Source organism: Aulostomus chinensis, chromosome 9, assembly GCF_037954235.1.
Source record: "Aulostomus chinensis isolate RoL2024-O1b breed Wild chromosome 9, RoL_Achi_v1.0, whole genome shotgun sequence".
NCBI lineage: Eukaryota > Metazoa > Chordata > Actinopteri > Syngnathiformes > Aulostomidae > Aulostomus > Aulostomus chinensis.
The window spans coordinates 27504492-27518519 of NC_141328.1; the positions used below are offsets into that span (position 1 = coordinate 27504492).

A 14028-nucleotide genomic window follows, 5' to 3' on the forward strand; every position below is an offset into this window, starting at 1 on the left:
GTTCAGTAGAGGCGTGGCGCTCTGTCAGTCTGGCTCCAGTCCTGAAGAGGAACCTGGTTGTTCTTGTGTTCCTCTGGAGTTGTTCTTAAGGTGCCTGCTGCGCTATCGATAAAATGATCAATTTGGGAGGGACTAAGGCTGACATCAGTGTTTCCTGTTACAGTGGGACATGAGACTGAATTTCCAATGGAATCGCCTCCTTAAATCCACCCACAGCCTGATCAGACAAACGTCTGGAAACTACAGTTTAAGTACAAATTCAAAAGTGATTAAATGATGGTCGGATAAAAGCGCATTCTGTGGAAATACAACTAGAAGTTCAGCTTCAATGCCATATGTCAGGACGAGGTCGAGGGTGTGTTTGTGACAGTGAGTGGGTTCATGGACACACTGATGGAAACCAATTGAATCTAGAAGAGAAATAAACGCAGCACCAGACTGTCGTTATCAACATCCACATGAACATTGAAGTCACCTACAAAAATGACTTTATCTGTTCGGAGAACTAAACTGGATCTAAACTCTGAGAGTTCAGACAAGAATTCAGTGTAAGGACCAGGAGGACGGTACACAATAGCAAGTATAAGTGGCTGTAGAGTTTTTCCAGGCTGGATGAGACAAACTAAGAACCAGGCTTCCAAATGAATTACAACTTATTTTGGGTTTGGGATTTATTATTAAACTTCTGTCAAAAATGGCAGCAACTCCACCTCCTTGGCCAGAGCCTGGAGGAAAAGTGTTAATGTGACTGGGAGGAGTGGATTCATTGACACTGACGTACCCATCATCACGCAGCCAGGTTTCAGTGAGACGAAACAAGTCAATGCAACTGTCACATATTAATTCATTTATAATTCGGAGGTTTATGTCGGAGGGCAACGGTGTTATCATACTTTCGATGTAAGCAGCATTTCAACGGCAACGGGTACCCCGACGCGCCCCTCCAGGGTCAAGTGGGCGTGAAGTTGATTGCAATCTTCTTCTGAATTCGAGCTCTGACGTCCCAGCTGCACCCACGTGTACCGTACAACGTGAAGTAGACGCGCAGTTGAGATATCACTGCTGCGCCTCTCTCAGTTTGGATGAACGCCGTTTAAGCGAAGCTGGAAGTGAGGGCGCAGGGCGCATTCATCCACTCCGGCCAAGGCGGTAACAGTCAGAACGCCTGTCACATGTTGGCTTTTTTTGTCGTTTGTCTTCAACTTTTAGAGACACACTCGGGCTTTTTCGAACATCGGAATTGTTTTCTTTGCTTGTTAATCGATGGAATGAGTCTTGAAAAGGTAATTGCGTTTCAATATTTCTTTATGATATAACAATATTAACACCCTCCAACTAAAACTGTCTCACAGTAAAAAAAAAAAAAAAAAAATACACTGCTTAAAGATTCCTGCGTGAGGTAAAAGGCTTCATGTGAATGAGATACTGGTTTGGCCATCTGACTGACGACGATGTTAAGCATGTTGTAGCTGGTGCACATGGAAATAAATTGAAGAGCCACTTCTCTGCAGTCTCAGAAAGAGTCAGGGTCCCCAGGTCAGTCCGAGGGTCTTGAGAGTAAAGGGAGAGGAAAGAAGAAGAAACAAATTGAAAATATACAAATGTGTTTTCAATTTTTGGACTGATTCTGACATCCTTAAGAAATTGGATTATCTTTTTTTTTTTTTTTTTAATTAAACCACTATAAAATATATAACAAGAAGATAAATTTTAAAATAAAGGAATCACCATTTGGTTCACTGTTTGTGAACCTGAGACATCAGAAGCCGAAGAGTTTGGGAACCATTTGTTTTATTTTTAACAATATGTTGTATTTTATTGTGAAAGTATGCAAAGGCCTAAGTTGTTATCCTAAAAGCAGTTAAATCAGTTAAATGTAGTGAAGAAGGAAGAACACTATTGCCTCCTTACTGGGGTGGAAGTTTCAATCAATGAGGAAGTACTTTTCAGAGTATTCTTTTGTTCAAGTGTCCAAAATGTTGCATTTAGAGGTTAAAAAGTGAGTGGGTGGCATCTCCTGTCGCTCACATGTTCAGGTTCAACCATCAAGTCAAGATGACAGGATGGGTTTATTTGGTTTCACGTTGTTGTGAGGCAGACACGCCTAAACCCAACCGCAGCCTGGCAGAAGAAAAGACATCACCCGCCATTAGGCTGTGATTAATAAAACCTGTAACCTGTAAAACAAATGACTGCTTAGAAGTGTGTGGACTATTTCAAATGTTGTCTATTTCGACAACAAAACTTCAAATGTTTGTGTGGCAATGGTTTGTGGGTCCAAACCTTCAGTAAAGTGCACAACAGGTCAGGGCTCGTTCCATTGCTGCTGGTCCTCAAGCGTTCCAAAGTATGTCATTTCCTCTTCTTTAAGCATTGTTTGTTATCTAAGAACAACCTCTTGCTCTGTTTGTCTTGGTGCACGTCATTCTTTCTGTTGAGCTTCACTTAATAGCTGAAATTTGATATGGATTTTTTTTTTCCTGTTGAATTTCTTTGCACAACTCAAGAGACGACAAGATGCTCTCGCCAAGGATCGCATACTTTAGTCACACACACACACACACACACACATACATAGGTATTGTTCTTAATGGATAAATGTAAAAGTGTTAAGTGTAAGGCCAGATTTTTCAATGTCTCTTTAAGATTTGGCAGTTGCACAGAAATCTGATGACAGTCTTTAAATTATCGTGCTGATAAACCTTCACCGGCCTCCGAATGTACTTGAAGAGGACATTGATGTGATCACATCCACGCTGATCAATTCTCGCTTGGCTTGGTAGAGAAGAGTGTAGACTGGAAACTTATCAACCGCACCACAAAACACACGACAGCTACAATTCAACAAATCAACACACGCACATACTGCCATGCCTGCAGTGACGAGGTTTTTAAGGACCAAGTATTGGGACGACTTTGAACAGAAGAATCTCCTCAGTCCAAGCAAACTTCCATTTTTCTCCCCAGGGGACCCTTTTCCCTGCCCTCTTGAGGCTCACCTGTTCCTATTAATCTGTACATTTAAACTTCATTCTAGATGCGCCGTTCCTATAAGAAGTGCTTCGGACTGATTGGGATCAGTGGACTACTGCTGCTGCTGCTGCCGCTGCCGCTGTTTAATACATGGAAGCCGGGGCCCAGCTCAGCGGTCAACATAGGGCCAAGACAGAGAGGCTGGGGTGCAACTGAAAACTCCTGGAGGAAATTCCTGGAGCGAAAAACTCAAGACCGCATCAGTGATTATCATAACATTTCCTATCATATAAAGGAGGATGTAGCATGGTGCGTTATTAGTCAAACTAAATGTTATATATTTTTCTGCCCTGAAATGTCCTTAAATCCTGATCAAACCATGTAATGTTTTTTTTTCCTGATACAGTCGCTTGACAAAAAATGCATGTGTATGTGAGGCGGATGAAGAGACCTTTCAGATGCCCTTCTCCAATCTGCTGTTCCCGCGAGTCTATGCCCACAACGTCAGCCTCGCATTCTTAAAATCCCACCCTGACCCCGAGGGTGTGAAGCGCCACAGAGCTCAAGAGTACAGCAGCTTTCAGAGAAGGTGAAATACAATTTCTGACATACACGCAAGCTGAAATTGCGGTCTATTTCAAGTCCTCACTCACATTCTGGCTCCACACTGTCATGTGCTGGGTGCTGCTACTGTCCAGCAGCCTCCTCTGTCTGTGACTGCACTCTTAGAGGTCTATATTTGCAAATGAAGTAACACTCAGGGGTTATTTGTAAGACTCCTTGCATGTTAATCATCAATTGTCAAGTTGTCAGTTTACCTGGTAACGGACAACTTTTTTGCAGTAAACCGGAGGACAGAAAGAGTTACCGAGAGCCTACATGACAAGAAACGAACAGGAAAATATCATGAAACACGATTTGCTGAGTAACTGCAACATAATTAGATGTTTCCTGCCATCGCCCTCACAAGAGATCTAGATATTAGTGCACAAATCTGTCTGTCTGTCTGTCTGTCTATCTATCTATCTATCTCTCTATCTCTATCTATCTGTCTAGCTCTCTATCTCTCTATCTATCTCTCTATCCATCTATCTACACACATAAACATATGTTTGTATATATATGTATTTATGAGCACAGTAATGTTGGCTGACTAAAATATTTGTGTGTGTGTGTGTGGGGTTGTGGGAAGGTCCTACATTTCTGCAGATAATCTTATCATAGCTGAAGCCAACAGTCCTCTTCAGTACCCTGTGCAGGGCGTGGCGGTGCGACCCCTCAAAACAATCATCATTCCTGGTAACAGCGTTCATAGAATGTGACACAACACATCCCAAAACGCATAAACCCGTCGTTTTCACTGCCAGTTACAGCTACTCGCTACTCTCAGTAACAACTGCTCCCTGTCTGTAGGTTTGGGCCTTAAGGAAGAAGCAAAATCCACCCACACGGTAATTTCCTCACTTTCTAACCCGTTTGGCTGAATTGCAATTCACAATTGAATTTGCTGTAAACAGTCTATCCCCTCACGATGAACTGTAATTTAATTTCAAATCTCAAATAGGTCGGGGGAATACTTCAGCCCGGTTTGATAGAAATGTATGACATGACTGTGATTATCACAACCTCCTCATACTTCAACAGCTATGTCTCAGAGTCACTGAGCCTTGGTCACAGCAGCCCAGTGGGTGAAGACAGGTGTCACTTTGTTGATAGCTGTCGTTACACCTGTGCTTACCTGCTCTTTCATATCAAAATAGTCGCTGGTAAAATTATGCTGGGGATGCTAGCGTGCTTATGTTAGCGTTCCTCAATAACTCGGAGGATGATGACCTGCTAGCTTGGCTGGAGACTAGTTCTGAGTCTAAGTGTACTTTCTGCAAATGGTTTAACAGGTGAGTTTGACTGCAGAGCTGGGGATCTTTGATGTGGCTGCTGTTGTGGACAGAGTGTCTGTAGTCGGAGTGGGGGAGAAGAACATGATGCTCTCCAGTCGTCTCCTCTCTGCTCTCAACAGGCAGCTGCAGTTTGTCACCTATACAAACACGGTGTTCCATCCCAGGACTGCAGATACAGGTGAGGCCACCCTGCACACAATGCATATGGTTTCCTTTCGATGCTCACAAAAATTCTGTCGTGCACAACTTTATTTTGGAACATTGAATCTCTGCTGTGGAGATAATGTGGTCTCTGGTGTTGGGTTTGTTTGTTAACTCACAAAATTTGTGGATGGATTTTCACGAAATTCACTAGGATGACCTGCTGTCATTGTGGGGCCATGCACTCTCCAAGTGCCCTGTAGTTAGAAAACTGCAACAAAAGCAGTTTTGATTGACAGTGACCGAAGCGAGAAATGTCTTCACCATGTCTGGAGGAAATGATTGAGGATATGCCCAAACACATCTCCCAGATGAGTCTGTTCCGTTTCTGCTGGGACTCGCTTGTTTGATGAAACAAGGGGTTAGTTCTGACAAAGTTTGCTAGGCTTTTGGCCAAGTTTCAAATTGTCATCTGGTCCTAATGATAAAAATGTGTCCTTATCTTATGGTGAAGTGGTATACGCCTGCTGTCAGGAAACGTGTTGCTCTAACAACAACAAAATATGGATGTTGTGCTGAGTGCCTGTCACCTGTTTGATTTAAGGCAGATTAAATGAATATACCCAAGTGATTCTTGGAACAACATGAAATATAAAGATGGTTCACAAACAGTTAAGTTCAAGACAATGGCAACCGCAGTCTCTAGCAATTACAGTAGAAATTAATTAAAAAAAAAAAACAGGAGGCGAAAGGAAGTAGTTCAGAGTGAAAAATCAGGAACTACACGGAACATTTAATCTTTAGAAAAACTAACTGAGGGGACAAAGCCCCGTGTGTTCAAGTCCAGGGGTTAAACGTGCTCAGTCTGGACCATCGCACCGCTGGTCTGATGAGTCATCCTCCACCATATTCTCACCCAAGTGGGTGAGCGCATGGAGGGACCTTTATCCTATGATGCATCATTTTTAGCCTGATGACAGTGACCTCATCCGAAGGGCACAAGTGGTCACAGTCAAGCTGTCTAAAGCGTCTTTGAAACCAACAGAACATTTGCTGGTCTGACTTTATTAAATAAGTGTTCCCGCCGCCTCGGAGAAGATTCATAGAAACATGAATTTTTGAGTCAGCTGGAGGAGTTACGGTCATTTTTTTAAACTCGTGTCAGAGTTGATATTCAACCTTCAGTTTGGTTCAGTGTCTTTTGCACTTGCTGAAGCCCCTCAGAACATGAACATCCTCTTCTTATGTTTAAGTGCATCAATTTTAACTGCAAAAACCCAAGGATAAGGGAATGGCAATAGTAATGATTATACTAATGATTATATATTTTCATTTTTGGACTCAAATTTTTCCTCTGGGATTTATTATGATTTGTCTTCCCTCTTGTATTTTTGGTTGTGTTTTCAAAGAATTTAAATTGACATTAAGTGGAAGTGGAAGCGGGAGCAGCGTGACACCAAAATCACAAGTTCCCTGTGCTACTTTTTCACCCTTGTTCCGGGGTTTACTTCCCCTTCCTCCCCTTTTGTTTGTGCTTCTTCCACAGTCTTCTCCTTTTATTCTTTTCAGTCCTGTGAGACTGGATGAATCTGGCGGCTGTGAGATAGTCTCATCGCTCTAGTTCTGCCCACACACGGATGCTTATTTCCATGACAACACCAAAAACTGTCACAATATGTTTTACATTGATTTGGTGATAGTTGTAAGTCTTTAATGGAGCTCACTGCTTGATTTCATGGGAGATTTTGAGCTAAACTGTTAGACAGCACTCTATCAAAAAGGCGAATGGAAGTTGATTTTGAGAGGGTGGTGTTAATCTCTCCGGTATGATAGAGTGGATGTGTAAAGGCTTGCTGTTTTGGTTGTGCAACACCTTACTGGTGATACTTGTTTCTCACACATTGTTCTGTTTTTCTACCGCTAGAATGAAACCAACACACAAGTTTGTGGTCTGCAGCTTTCAGGGAAGGTGTCACACAACCCACACAAACCTCAAAGGAAACTAGATGCTGATAAACTTAAAACAAAGTCAACTGCTGCAACATCTGAGCGGAAAGCTGTTGCCAGTATTTCTTCTATGTGTCAGAATGGATGTTCATGACAACCTTAAATGTTTTTGAAGCAGACACAGTGAGATGAACTGAGAATAGTGTTCAGGCTTTTGGGGAAATGGCAGTTGTCATTAACTAACTTTCTGTTCATTAAAAACAGGCCACCAGCTCAAAACAGGAAAGAGAACTTTCATCCCTCCAAATGGGTGCATGGTGCTTTCACTTCACCAACTTCATGAATGTAAATGATGGCATTGTGATCACTTACAGTAGGACACGTCTACCAAGCCTGCAGTTGCACGCAGTTCGATGCAGTTATAAACTACCTGCCTTTGCTGAATTCTGTTCTGATTCTTCCTCTGTGACTGGTGTAACCACAGCAGTTTCTAAACGATACGCCTCATTGTTCAACTCCAAGAAGCCATGAATTTTACACAGCAACAGAAAATTAAAGTGGAAATTTGAAACGCTTGTTTACGTGTCACCAGCTGATAACCAATAAATGGGCATGGCTGCGAAACAGCTGGCTGGGATCTCCCATGGGACGCGAGCAAAGATGATTATCAGTGTTGTTCCACTCACGTGTTACTGCTGACCGCTTGGTTTGGGGCCTGTAGGGGCTCGCGCAGTGACCCCTGCTGAGTCAGGGAGCACGCGTCGGTCTGCATGGCTGTCAGAGTGAGCCGACAGTGCGGCTTGACGCTTATATCGCTGTGATAGAATGTGAATAAATTCTCCTTCCATAACATCTGAAAACTGGATTCAGCATAGCCGTCGTTTTGTTTTGCAGTTCAATTTGCTACGGAAGGTCACCGCTCACTCTTCTCCATAAAAGTTGGACATACACCCGTCCCGAAACTTTACAACTCTGGATACCAAACAGGTTTTGAGCATTTACATAATTATTAATTCTCCTGTATGAATGTAGTGTTTGATCGTCACAGATGATGACGTCATGGTAACTGACTGTGCTTTTTTTTTCTTTCTTTTTTAAGATTTCGACATGAGCGCTCTTGTTACCATAGTAACGAAGACCTTTCTACGCTATGACAAGCTCAAAGATCTCATCGACAGCATACGGCAATATTACCCAAACATCACCATAGTGATAGCAGATGATAATCAGCATCCTCAGCCAGTGACGGGGCCTCACATCGAACACTTCAGCATGCCATTTGGAAAGGTAAGATGGCGTCAAGTTATCCTTCCTTGTTCAGCCTCGGCCCAAACTTGAAACCGGCCTGGCAAACAACAAATGAGCAAAAGAACAACTCTTCTCCTCGTCATGTTTGTCTTGTCATCTGTCACATAATCCCTCTCAAAGGAAAGAATCAATGTTTTAACTCATTCTTAAATGTTTTAAATAAGTTAAGTTTAACTTAACTGGTCCTAGCTTGCGGCGGCACGGTGGTGCAGTGGTCAGCACTGTGGCCTCACAGCAAGAAGGTTGTGGGTGGAGCCCCGGCTGCAGCAGGGGGTCTTTCTGGGTGGAGTCTGCATGTTCTCCCTGTTCTTGCTGGATTCTCTCTGGTACTCCAGCTTCCTCCACAGTCCAAAGACATCAAGAGGGGACCAGGTTAATCCAGACTCTAAATTGACCGTAGGCGTGGCTGGGAGAGCCAATGGTTGTCTGTCTCTATGTGTTGGCCCTGCCATGGACTGGTGACCCGTCCAGGGTGAAGGCTGCTGGGATAGGCTCCACCCCCCGTGACCCTTAATTAGGATGAGCAGAAGAAAATGGTTGGATGGATGGTCCTAGCTTGCAATATTTGCCATATTTTAACACTTATTAAGTATTTTACATCATTAGTTAGTGTGAGTGAAACTAACATAACCTGCAGCACAGTATTTTAAACAGAAACGTAAGTCAAAGAAAAAATCAAATATAAGCAGCCCATTTCATTCAATGAAATCGTCAGCAAACATAAGACCACAGACACGCCACATCTCTGACCAGTAGCCTTTGTGTTTCTCCCAAGCTGAACATCTGTCTCGCTCTTACTGCTGCAGCTACTCTGAAGTGCAGAGTGAATTTGTAGGTGCACCGCAGTCAGGCACTTCCACTCAGGTGCTCAGCTGATCAGCTGACTGGCCTGGGGGTTCTTCACCTCAGCAGGGAGAAATGCGCTGTCCCACACAGCCTTCAGGAGGCGGCAAATCTGACTCTTGAACCTGACAGACAGTGTTGTCAAGTTTTGGGAAATGAAGCTTCATGAGTGGTGATAAGTAATCAGTGTTTGATCTTTCTAGGGTTGGTTTGCTGGACGGAACTTGGCAGTGTCTCAAGTGACCACCAAGTATGTCCTGTGGGTGGATGATGACTTCCTCTTCACTGAAAACACCAAGCTGGAGAAGATGGTGGACATCCTGGAGGAGACCACTCTGGATCTGGTGAGATGCCCGAGGAGGGACGGTACCGAGTGTGTGACAGATATTTGCTGTCTCGATGGTGATTCTTTACCTGCAATTAGACAAAACTAGATTTATAGCATTGTGGTTGTACGGTGACCTTGACCTTTGAACTTCAATCGCCAATAAGTTTTCAGGTCATGCTTCAGCCCCACTGGATGTTTGTATTATATTTATAGACATTTCCTCACTGCATCCTTGAAAAATGCTCATTTGAGGTGACAGTGAGCTTTGATGCCCACATTTGCACGTTCCATGTGTGTGTGTGTGTGTGTGTGTGTGTGTGTGTGTGTGTCGATCCAGGCTATGTGTTCTGCAAATACTGTATTAACATTTTCTCTGTTGTAATAAGTACAGGTTGGCGGTGCAGTGAGAGAGGTGACAGGTTACACAGCTACATACCGTCACACCATCTCAGTTGAAGAGGGCGGAGAGGAGGGAGACTGTTTACATATAAGACTTGGCTACCACCATGACATCCAAGGATTTCCCAACTGCGTGGTCGCTGATGCTGTCATCAACTTCTTCATGGCGAGGACAGACAAGGTGCAGCAGGTGGGCTTTAACCCCCAGCTGGCTCGTCGTGGTCATCTTGGTGAGTCTGTCTGTAATGATCCACTATCAAGAGATGAACATACGTTTAAAAAAAACTTGAGAATCAGAAAATAATCATTAAAAACTAAACTTGCGTTTGATACTGCAGAGTTCTTCATTGACGCCCTGGGCTCCCTCCACATCGGCTCCTGTAGTGACATCATCATAAACCACGCATCGAAGATCAAACTGCCATGGAGCAAAACGCAATCACACAAGGCTTATGAGAAATTCCGCTATTCCTCCTCCTCTGCTGAAGCGTACGTTCATAATGAAGTGTTCTACTTCAAGAACAGGTTCAAGTGCATGACCAGCCAGTGAGGACATCCTGGAGGTGAGGAGAGCCTGGAGAGACTGCAAACATTTGGACTCTTGTAGTTTTCAGTTGGTATACTGAAATAATTTAATACTTTGTTCTAGATATCGTTACTTTTCTACATTATATGCAGTAAAAACTCACTGTTTTATGGCAAAAATTTCATGTTGTGATGCTGCAGCAGACATACGATGCATCCTACTGACCTTGTGGGTTCAGGCACTTGAAAGACATTACTGATACTTACGGGGATTTTCACGGCAGCTCATTCAAAGACACGTCCTCCTGAGGATGAATCACAATGACAAGACTTTATGTCCTGTGCTCTCATCCATACTCATCTTTTGTCATGTATGGTGTTTCATTATTGCATGTTTGTCATAAAAGTTGCCAAAGTTTTGCCAGATTGTGCAGGTGAGATACAGGAAACCCCTAGAGGCTCCTAAGAAAATCGCACCTCAAAATGGATGACGAGTACAAATACAGATTCCTACAATGTTGCTAAATAAGCACAAGAGGACACAGGATGAATAAGTCTTTGATCACAAAGTTCAAATAATGAGGAATGAATCATCGCGGGTGTCTCACCCTGATCCTTCACCGAGACACGACTCAGCCAACCGGACAAAAGCAGAAACTAAAGACACTCCTGTAAAAAAAGTGTAAACGGCCAGTGTAAGAATGCTGTTTTCTTCAGCAAATAACTACAGAGAAAAGATAGACAGCTGGAAATGAGCAATGGTAATTCCTCAGTGACACCCACATCTGCCTCAAATCTTTAGTGTTTACTGCTAAATAATGAAACAAAGGTGATCAATATCACAAACATGGTGTCTAAGGTGAGAGGATACACAGAGTTGGAACTGAAGACTGTTTGTGCTGTCTGTTCAGCTGCTCATTGCTTTTGCTAAAATGATGTCCTGCGTATTTGTCAGAAAAGAAGGTCACAAAGAAAAGTAAAAGCATTTTTCATCCACCATCTAAATGTCCACATTTGTAGCTTTTTGAATAAAAAGCTTTTGCACTGACACTTAGTTAAAACCAGGTATCCTTGACTGCATTTTTTTAAAATTACCAAACATGCGTTGGTTTGTTACTTGAAGAACGGATGTTTACAAAATGTGTGAGCATATGTTATATTATTGAATATATTGTGACAGATGCTGTAAAGTGACCGAGAAGGTGGATAATTTTCTCTTGTGCGTGTTAATTTTTGAATTTAATTCACAATTTTACAATTAATGAGTTCATTTATTTGATGTATCAAAAAATACAAGTGAGGAAGTGCTGGCCTTCAGGGCTGTAACTCCCTGATGTGTCTCTGAGAGCGAAGCTGGCACAACCTTCGTACCTTCAGAGTTTCTGCTGTGATACAACCTGACTAACATGAGTATTGCAGTATCACGCTAATAGGTCATGTCAGTGTACCTCTGAGGTGCACGAGCGGCTCACCTTTAAGTTGAGATTTTGCCGGAAAAAATTGTTGTTTCTTTTCTTCTTTCATTGTGAAATAAAGTAAATAAAGTTTATTGTTATTTATTGTTGCCAGTCACTGCCGCTACTGCAAGAAGACGACCACTATTACTACCAGTACTTGTTAGTATTGTATTTATATCAGGGGCGGTGTGGCTTGGCGGTAGAGTGGTCATCTAGCAACTGAAGGGTTGCTGGTTTGATCCTCACTTCCCCCAGTGACCATGTCCAAGTGTCCTTGAGCAAGATACTGAGCCCTGAATTGCTCCTGATGGCCTTATCCATCTTTTTCGCTGTCCCTCTGTTTCTCTCTTACATCTATCTCTCTTTCCCTCTCTCTTCACTGTTCTCTCACTCTCCTTCACCCCAGCTGGTTGAGGCAGGTGGCCGCCCCCACAGCGTGCAGATCTGCCCGACGTCTCTGACTGTTATGGGAACTTGCTTTTGGGCTCTACCTGAAAGTGTCCTGAGAAAGTTTTGTTGTGATTCTTAACTGTAACGGTCTTGACCTGTTCACACACTGACAGACCAGTTTCTGCTCTGGTTTGTTTTCATTCCTGGCCAAAGCTTAATCTGTAACCAGCTGGTGTTGCCTCACATTTTGTTCACGTCATGACTATGAGCTCGGTGCGAGAACAACGGAGCGGTTCAGCTTGAATGAAGCTTTTGAGTGTTGTAATGTAAATGGAAGAATGCGTCACTCGTCTCTGTTTGTCATTCAACCAAACTGCGTGACGTCAGTACATTCATCAAACACGTCTGATGCAGGGACCTGACTGGGAAGCCCCCCCCCCCGTCAGGAAAACAAACCTGCTGTGTCATTCCAATGTTTCACCACAAGATGGAAACAAATGATCAGACAGAAACGCCACCCAGGTTAAATGCCTCCTCTGCTTTTTCATAAAATGAATATTGTGAAGTAACGTGAGATATCTGCGGTAAGAACGTGGCTCTACGAGCTACCTGATCCTGAATTTTTGTGATTACATCGCTTTTTTTTAACAATAGTCCTAAGCCTTTTTTTAGAGAGTAGTGTGTGTGCGTGTGTGCGTGTGTGTGTTTTTTAAATGACACCATTCATTCATTATTCTGTGTTCCAGTCAGTGGTGTAAATAAAACAATGGTGTATAAATTAATATTTTGAGAAAAATCTAATTTTTACTTGTTTACCATAACAAATACATATATTCCACCGTCCAAATTTTTCAAATTTTTATAGTTACCTGTCAGCGCTTTTGCTTTAGTTCTTGAATGTAGGCTTGTGTGTGTGTGTGTGTGTGTGTGTGTGTGTTAGTAGGTCTGCTTGTAGTATCTGGCTCAGTAAACAGTTGGCCGGTGCCTTGTGTACCATCGTCTAATTGAAGTGGACTACTTCCTGCCAATTAGTGAAATGCTCCTTGAGCTTTAAAGGAAAAACCCAAAGGGTACAGTGTCTAGAGGCCTCTTTGAAATATGCACTGGAAAAAATTAATAACCTGGCTATCCAACATCAAGCAAAAAAATAATTAGTTTTTTCTTTTCTGTCCTGGTTTTGAACTGACACTGCACAGTTTTATCAGGTCAAGGTAGCAGGATTGGTGAGGAGAAACTGTTGGACAGCAGAGGGCAGCATGGTGAAAACCTCCTGAGGACTCACCCCAGCAGTTTCATCTATTTGGCTGTTTACACACACACACACACACACACACACACACACACACACACACACACACACACACACACACACACACACGCTGAGGAGCGCAAGAAATACAAAGGTACCAGAATGTAGTATATCCTGATGCACGCTGACTGAGGAGCCAGCTTGTTGTCTCTGTTGCTTCCTATCGCGGAGGGATTTTCCTTCTCTGTGGTCATTTAAATCCTCTCTGATTTTAAACTTTGTCACATCGGAGCGGAGACACACTTTCACAGCAACCCATCGAAAACAAAGCCCACTCTTCTTCTCTCCTCAAGACCTGACCGACTGGCGTGCTTCACATTCCTCTCTTTTGCCCTAAACTGTACTCAAACTTCAACACTACACCCACATAACAATGTACTAGAGAAACATGCATCTCTCACTTTTTCCAGTAATCAGTCAATTTATCAGACATGAGGCTTTCAAGTTCAGTTTAAGGAAAAAGGAGATATTTATTGTAAAAACTGCCACAGGATGGCACGGTTGCTGGCA

At 42.9% G+C, this 14028-nt stretch overlaps 1 protein-coding gene across 1 annotated transcript; it reads left to right on the top strand.

Moving 5' to 3' along the window:
- The first annotated feature begins 1059 nt into the window (after positions 1-1059).
- b4galnt1a (beta-1,4-N-acetyl-galactosaminyl transferase 1a) lies at positions 1060-10496 on the top strand. The gene is made up of 11 exons (XM_086214777.1): positions 1060-1283; positions 3038-3282; positions 3380-3562; positions 4166-4272; positions 4387-4424; positions 4869-5049; positions 7854-7946; positions 8059-8246; positions 9314-9454; positions 9830-10067; positions 10176-10496. Exons 1-11 carry the CDS (start codon positions 1173-1175, stop codon positions 10385-10387), a joined length of 1737 nt encoding a protein of 578 aa, XP_086070903.1. The 5' UTR covers positions 1060-1172; the 3' UTR covers positions 10388-10496.
- The last annotated feature ends 3532 nt before the right edge of the window (positions 10497-14028 follow it).

Coding starts and splice junctions, on each gene's coding strand:
- b4galnt1a (XM_086214777.1), top strand. CDS start 1,173: ATGTTGGCTTTTTTTGTCGTTTGTCTTCAACTTTTAGAGACACACTCG. Junction 1,284..3,037: donor ATGGAATGAGTCTTGAAAAG/GTAATTGCGTTT, acceptor ACTTCATTCTAG/ATGCGCCGTTCCTATAAGAA. Junction 4,425..4,868: donor AAGCAAAATCCACCCACACG/GTAATTTCCTCA, acceptor ATGGTTTAACAG/GTGAGTTTGACTGCAGAGCT.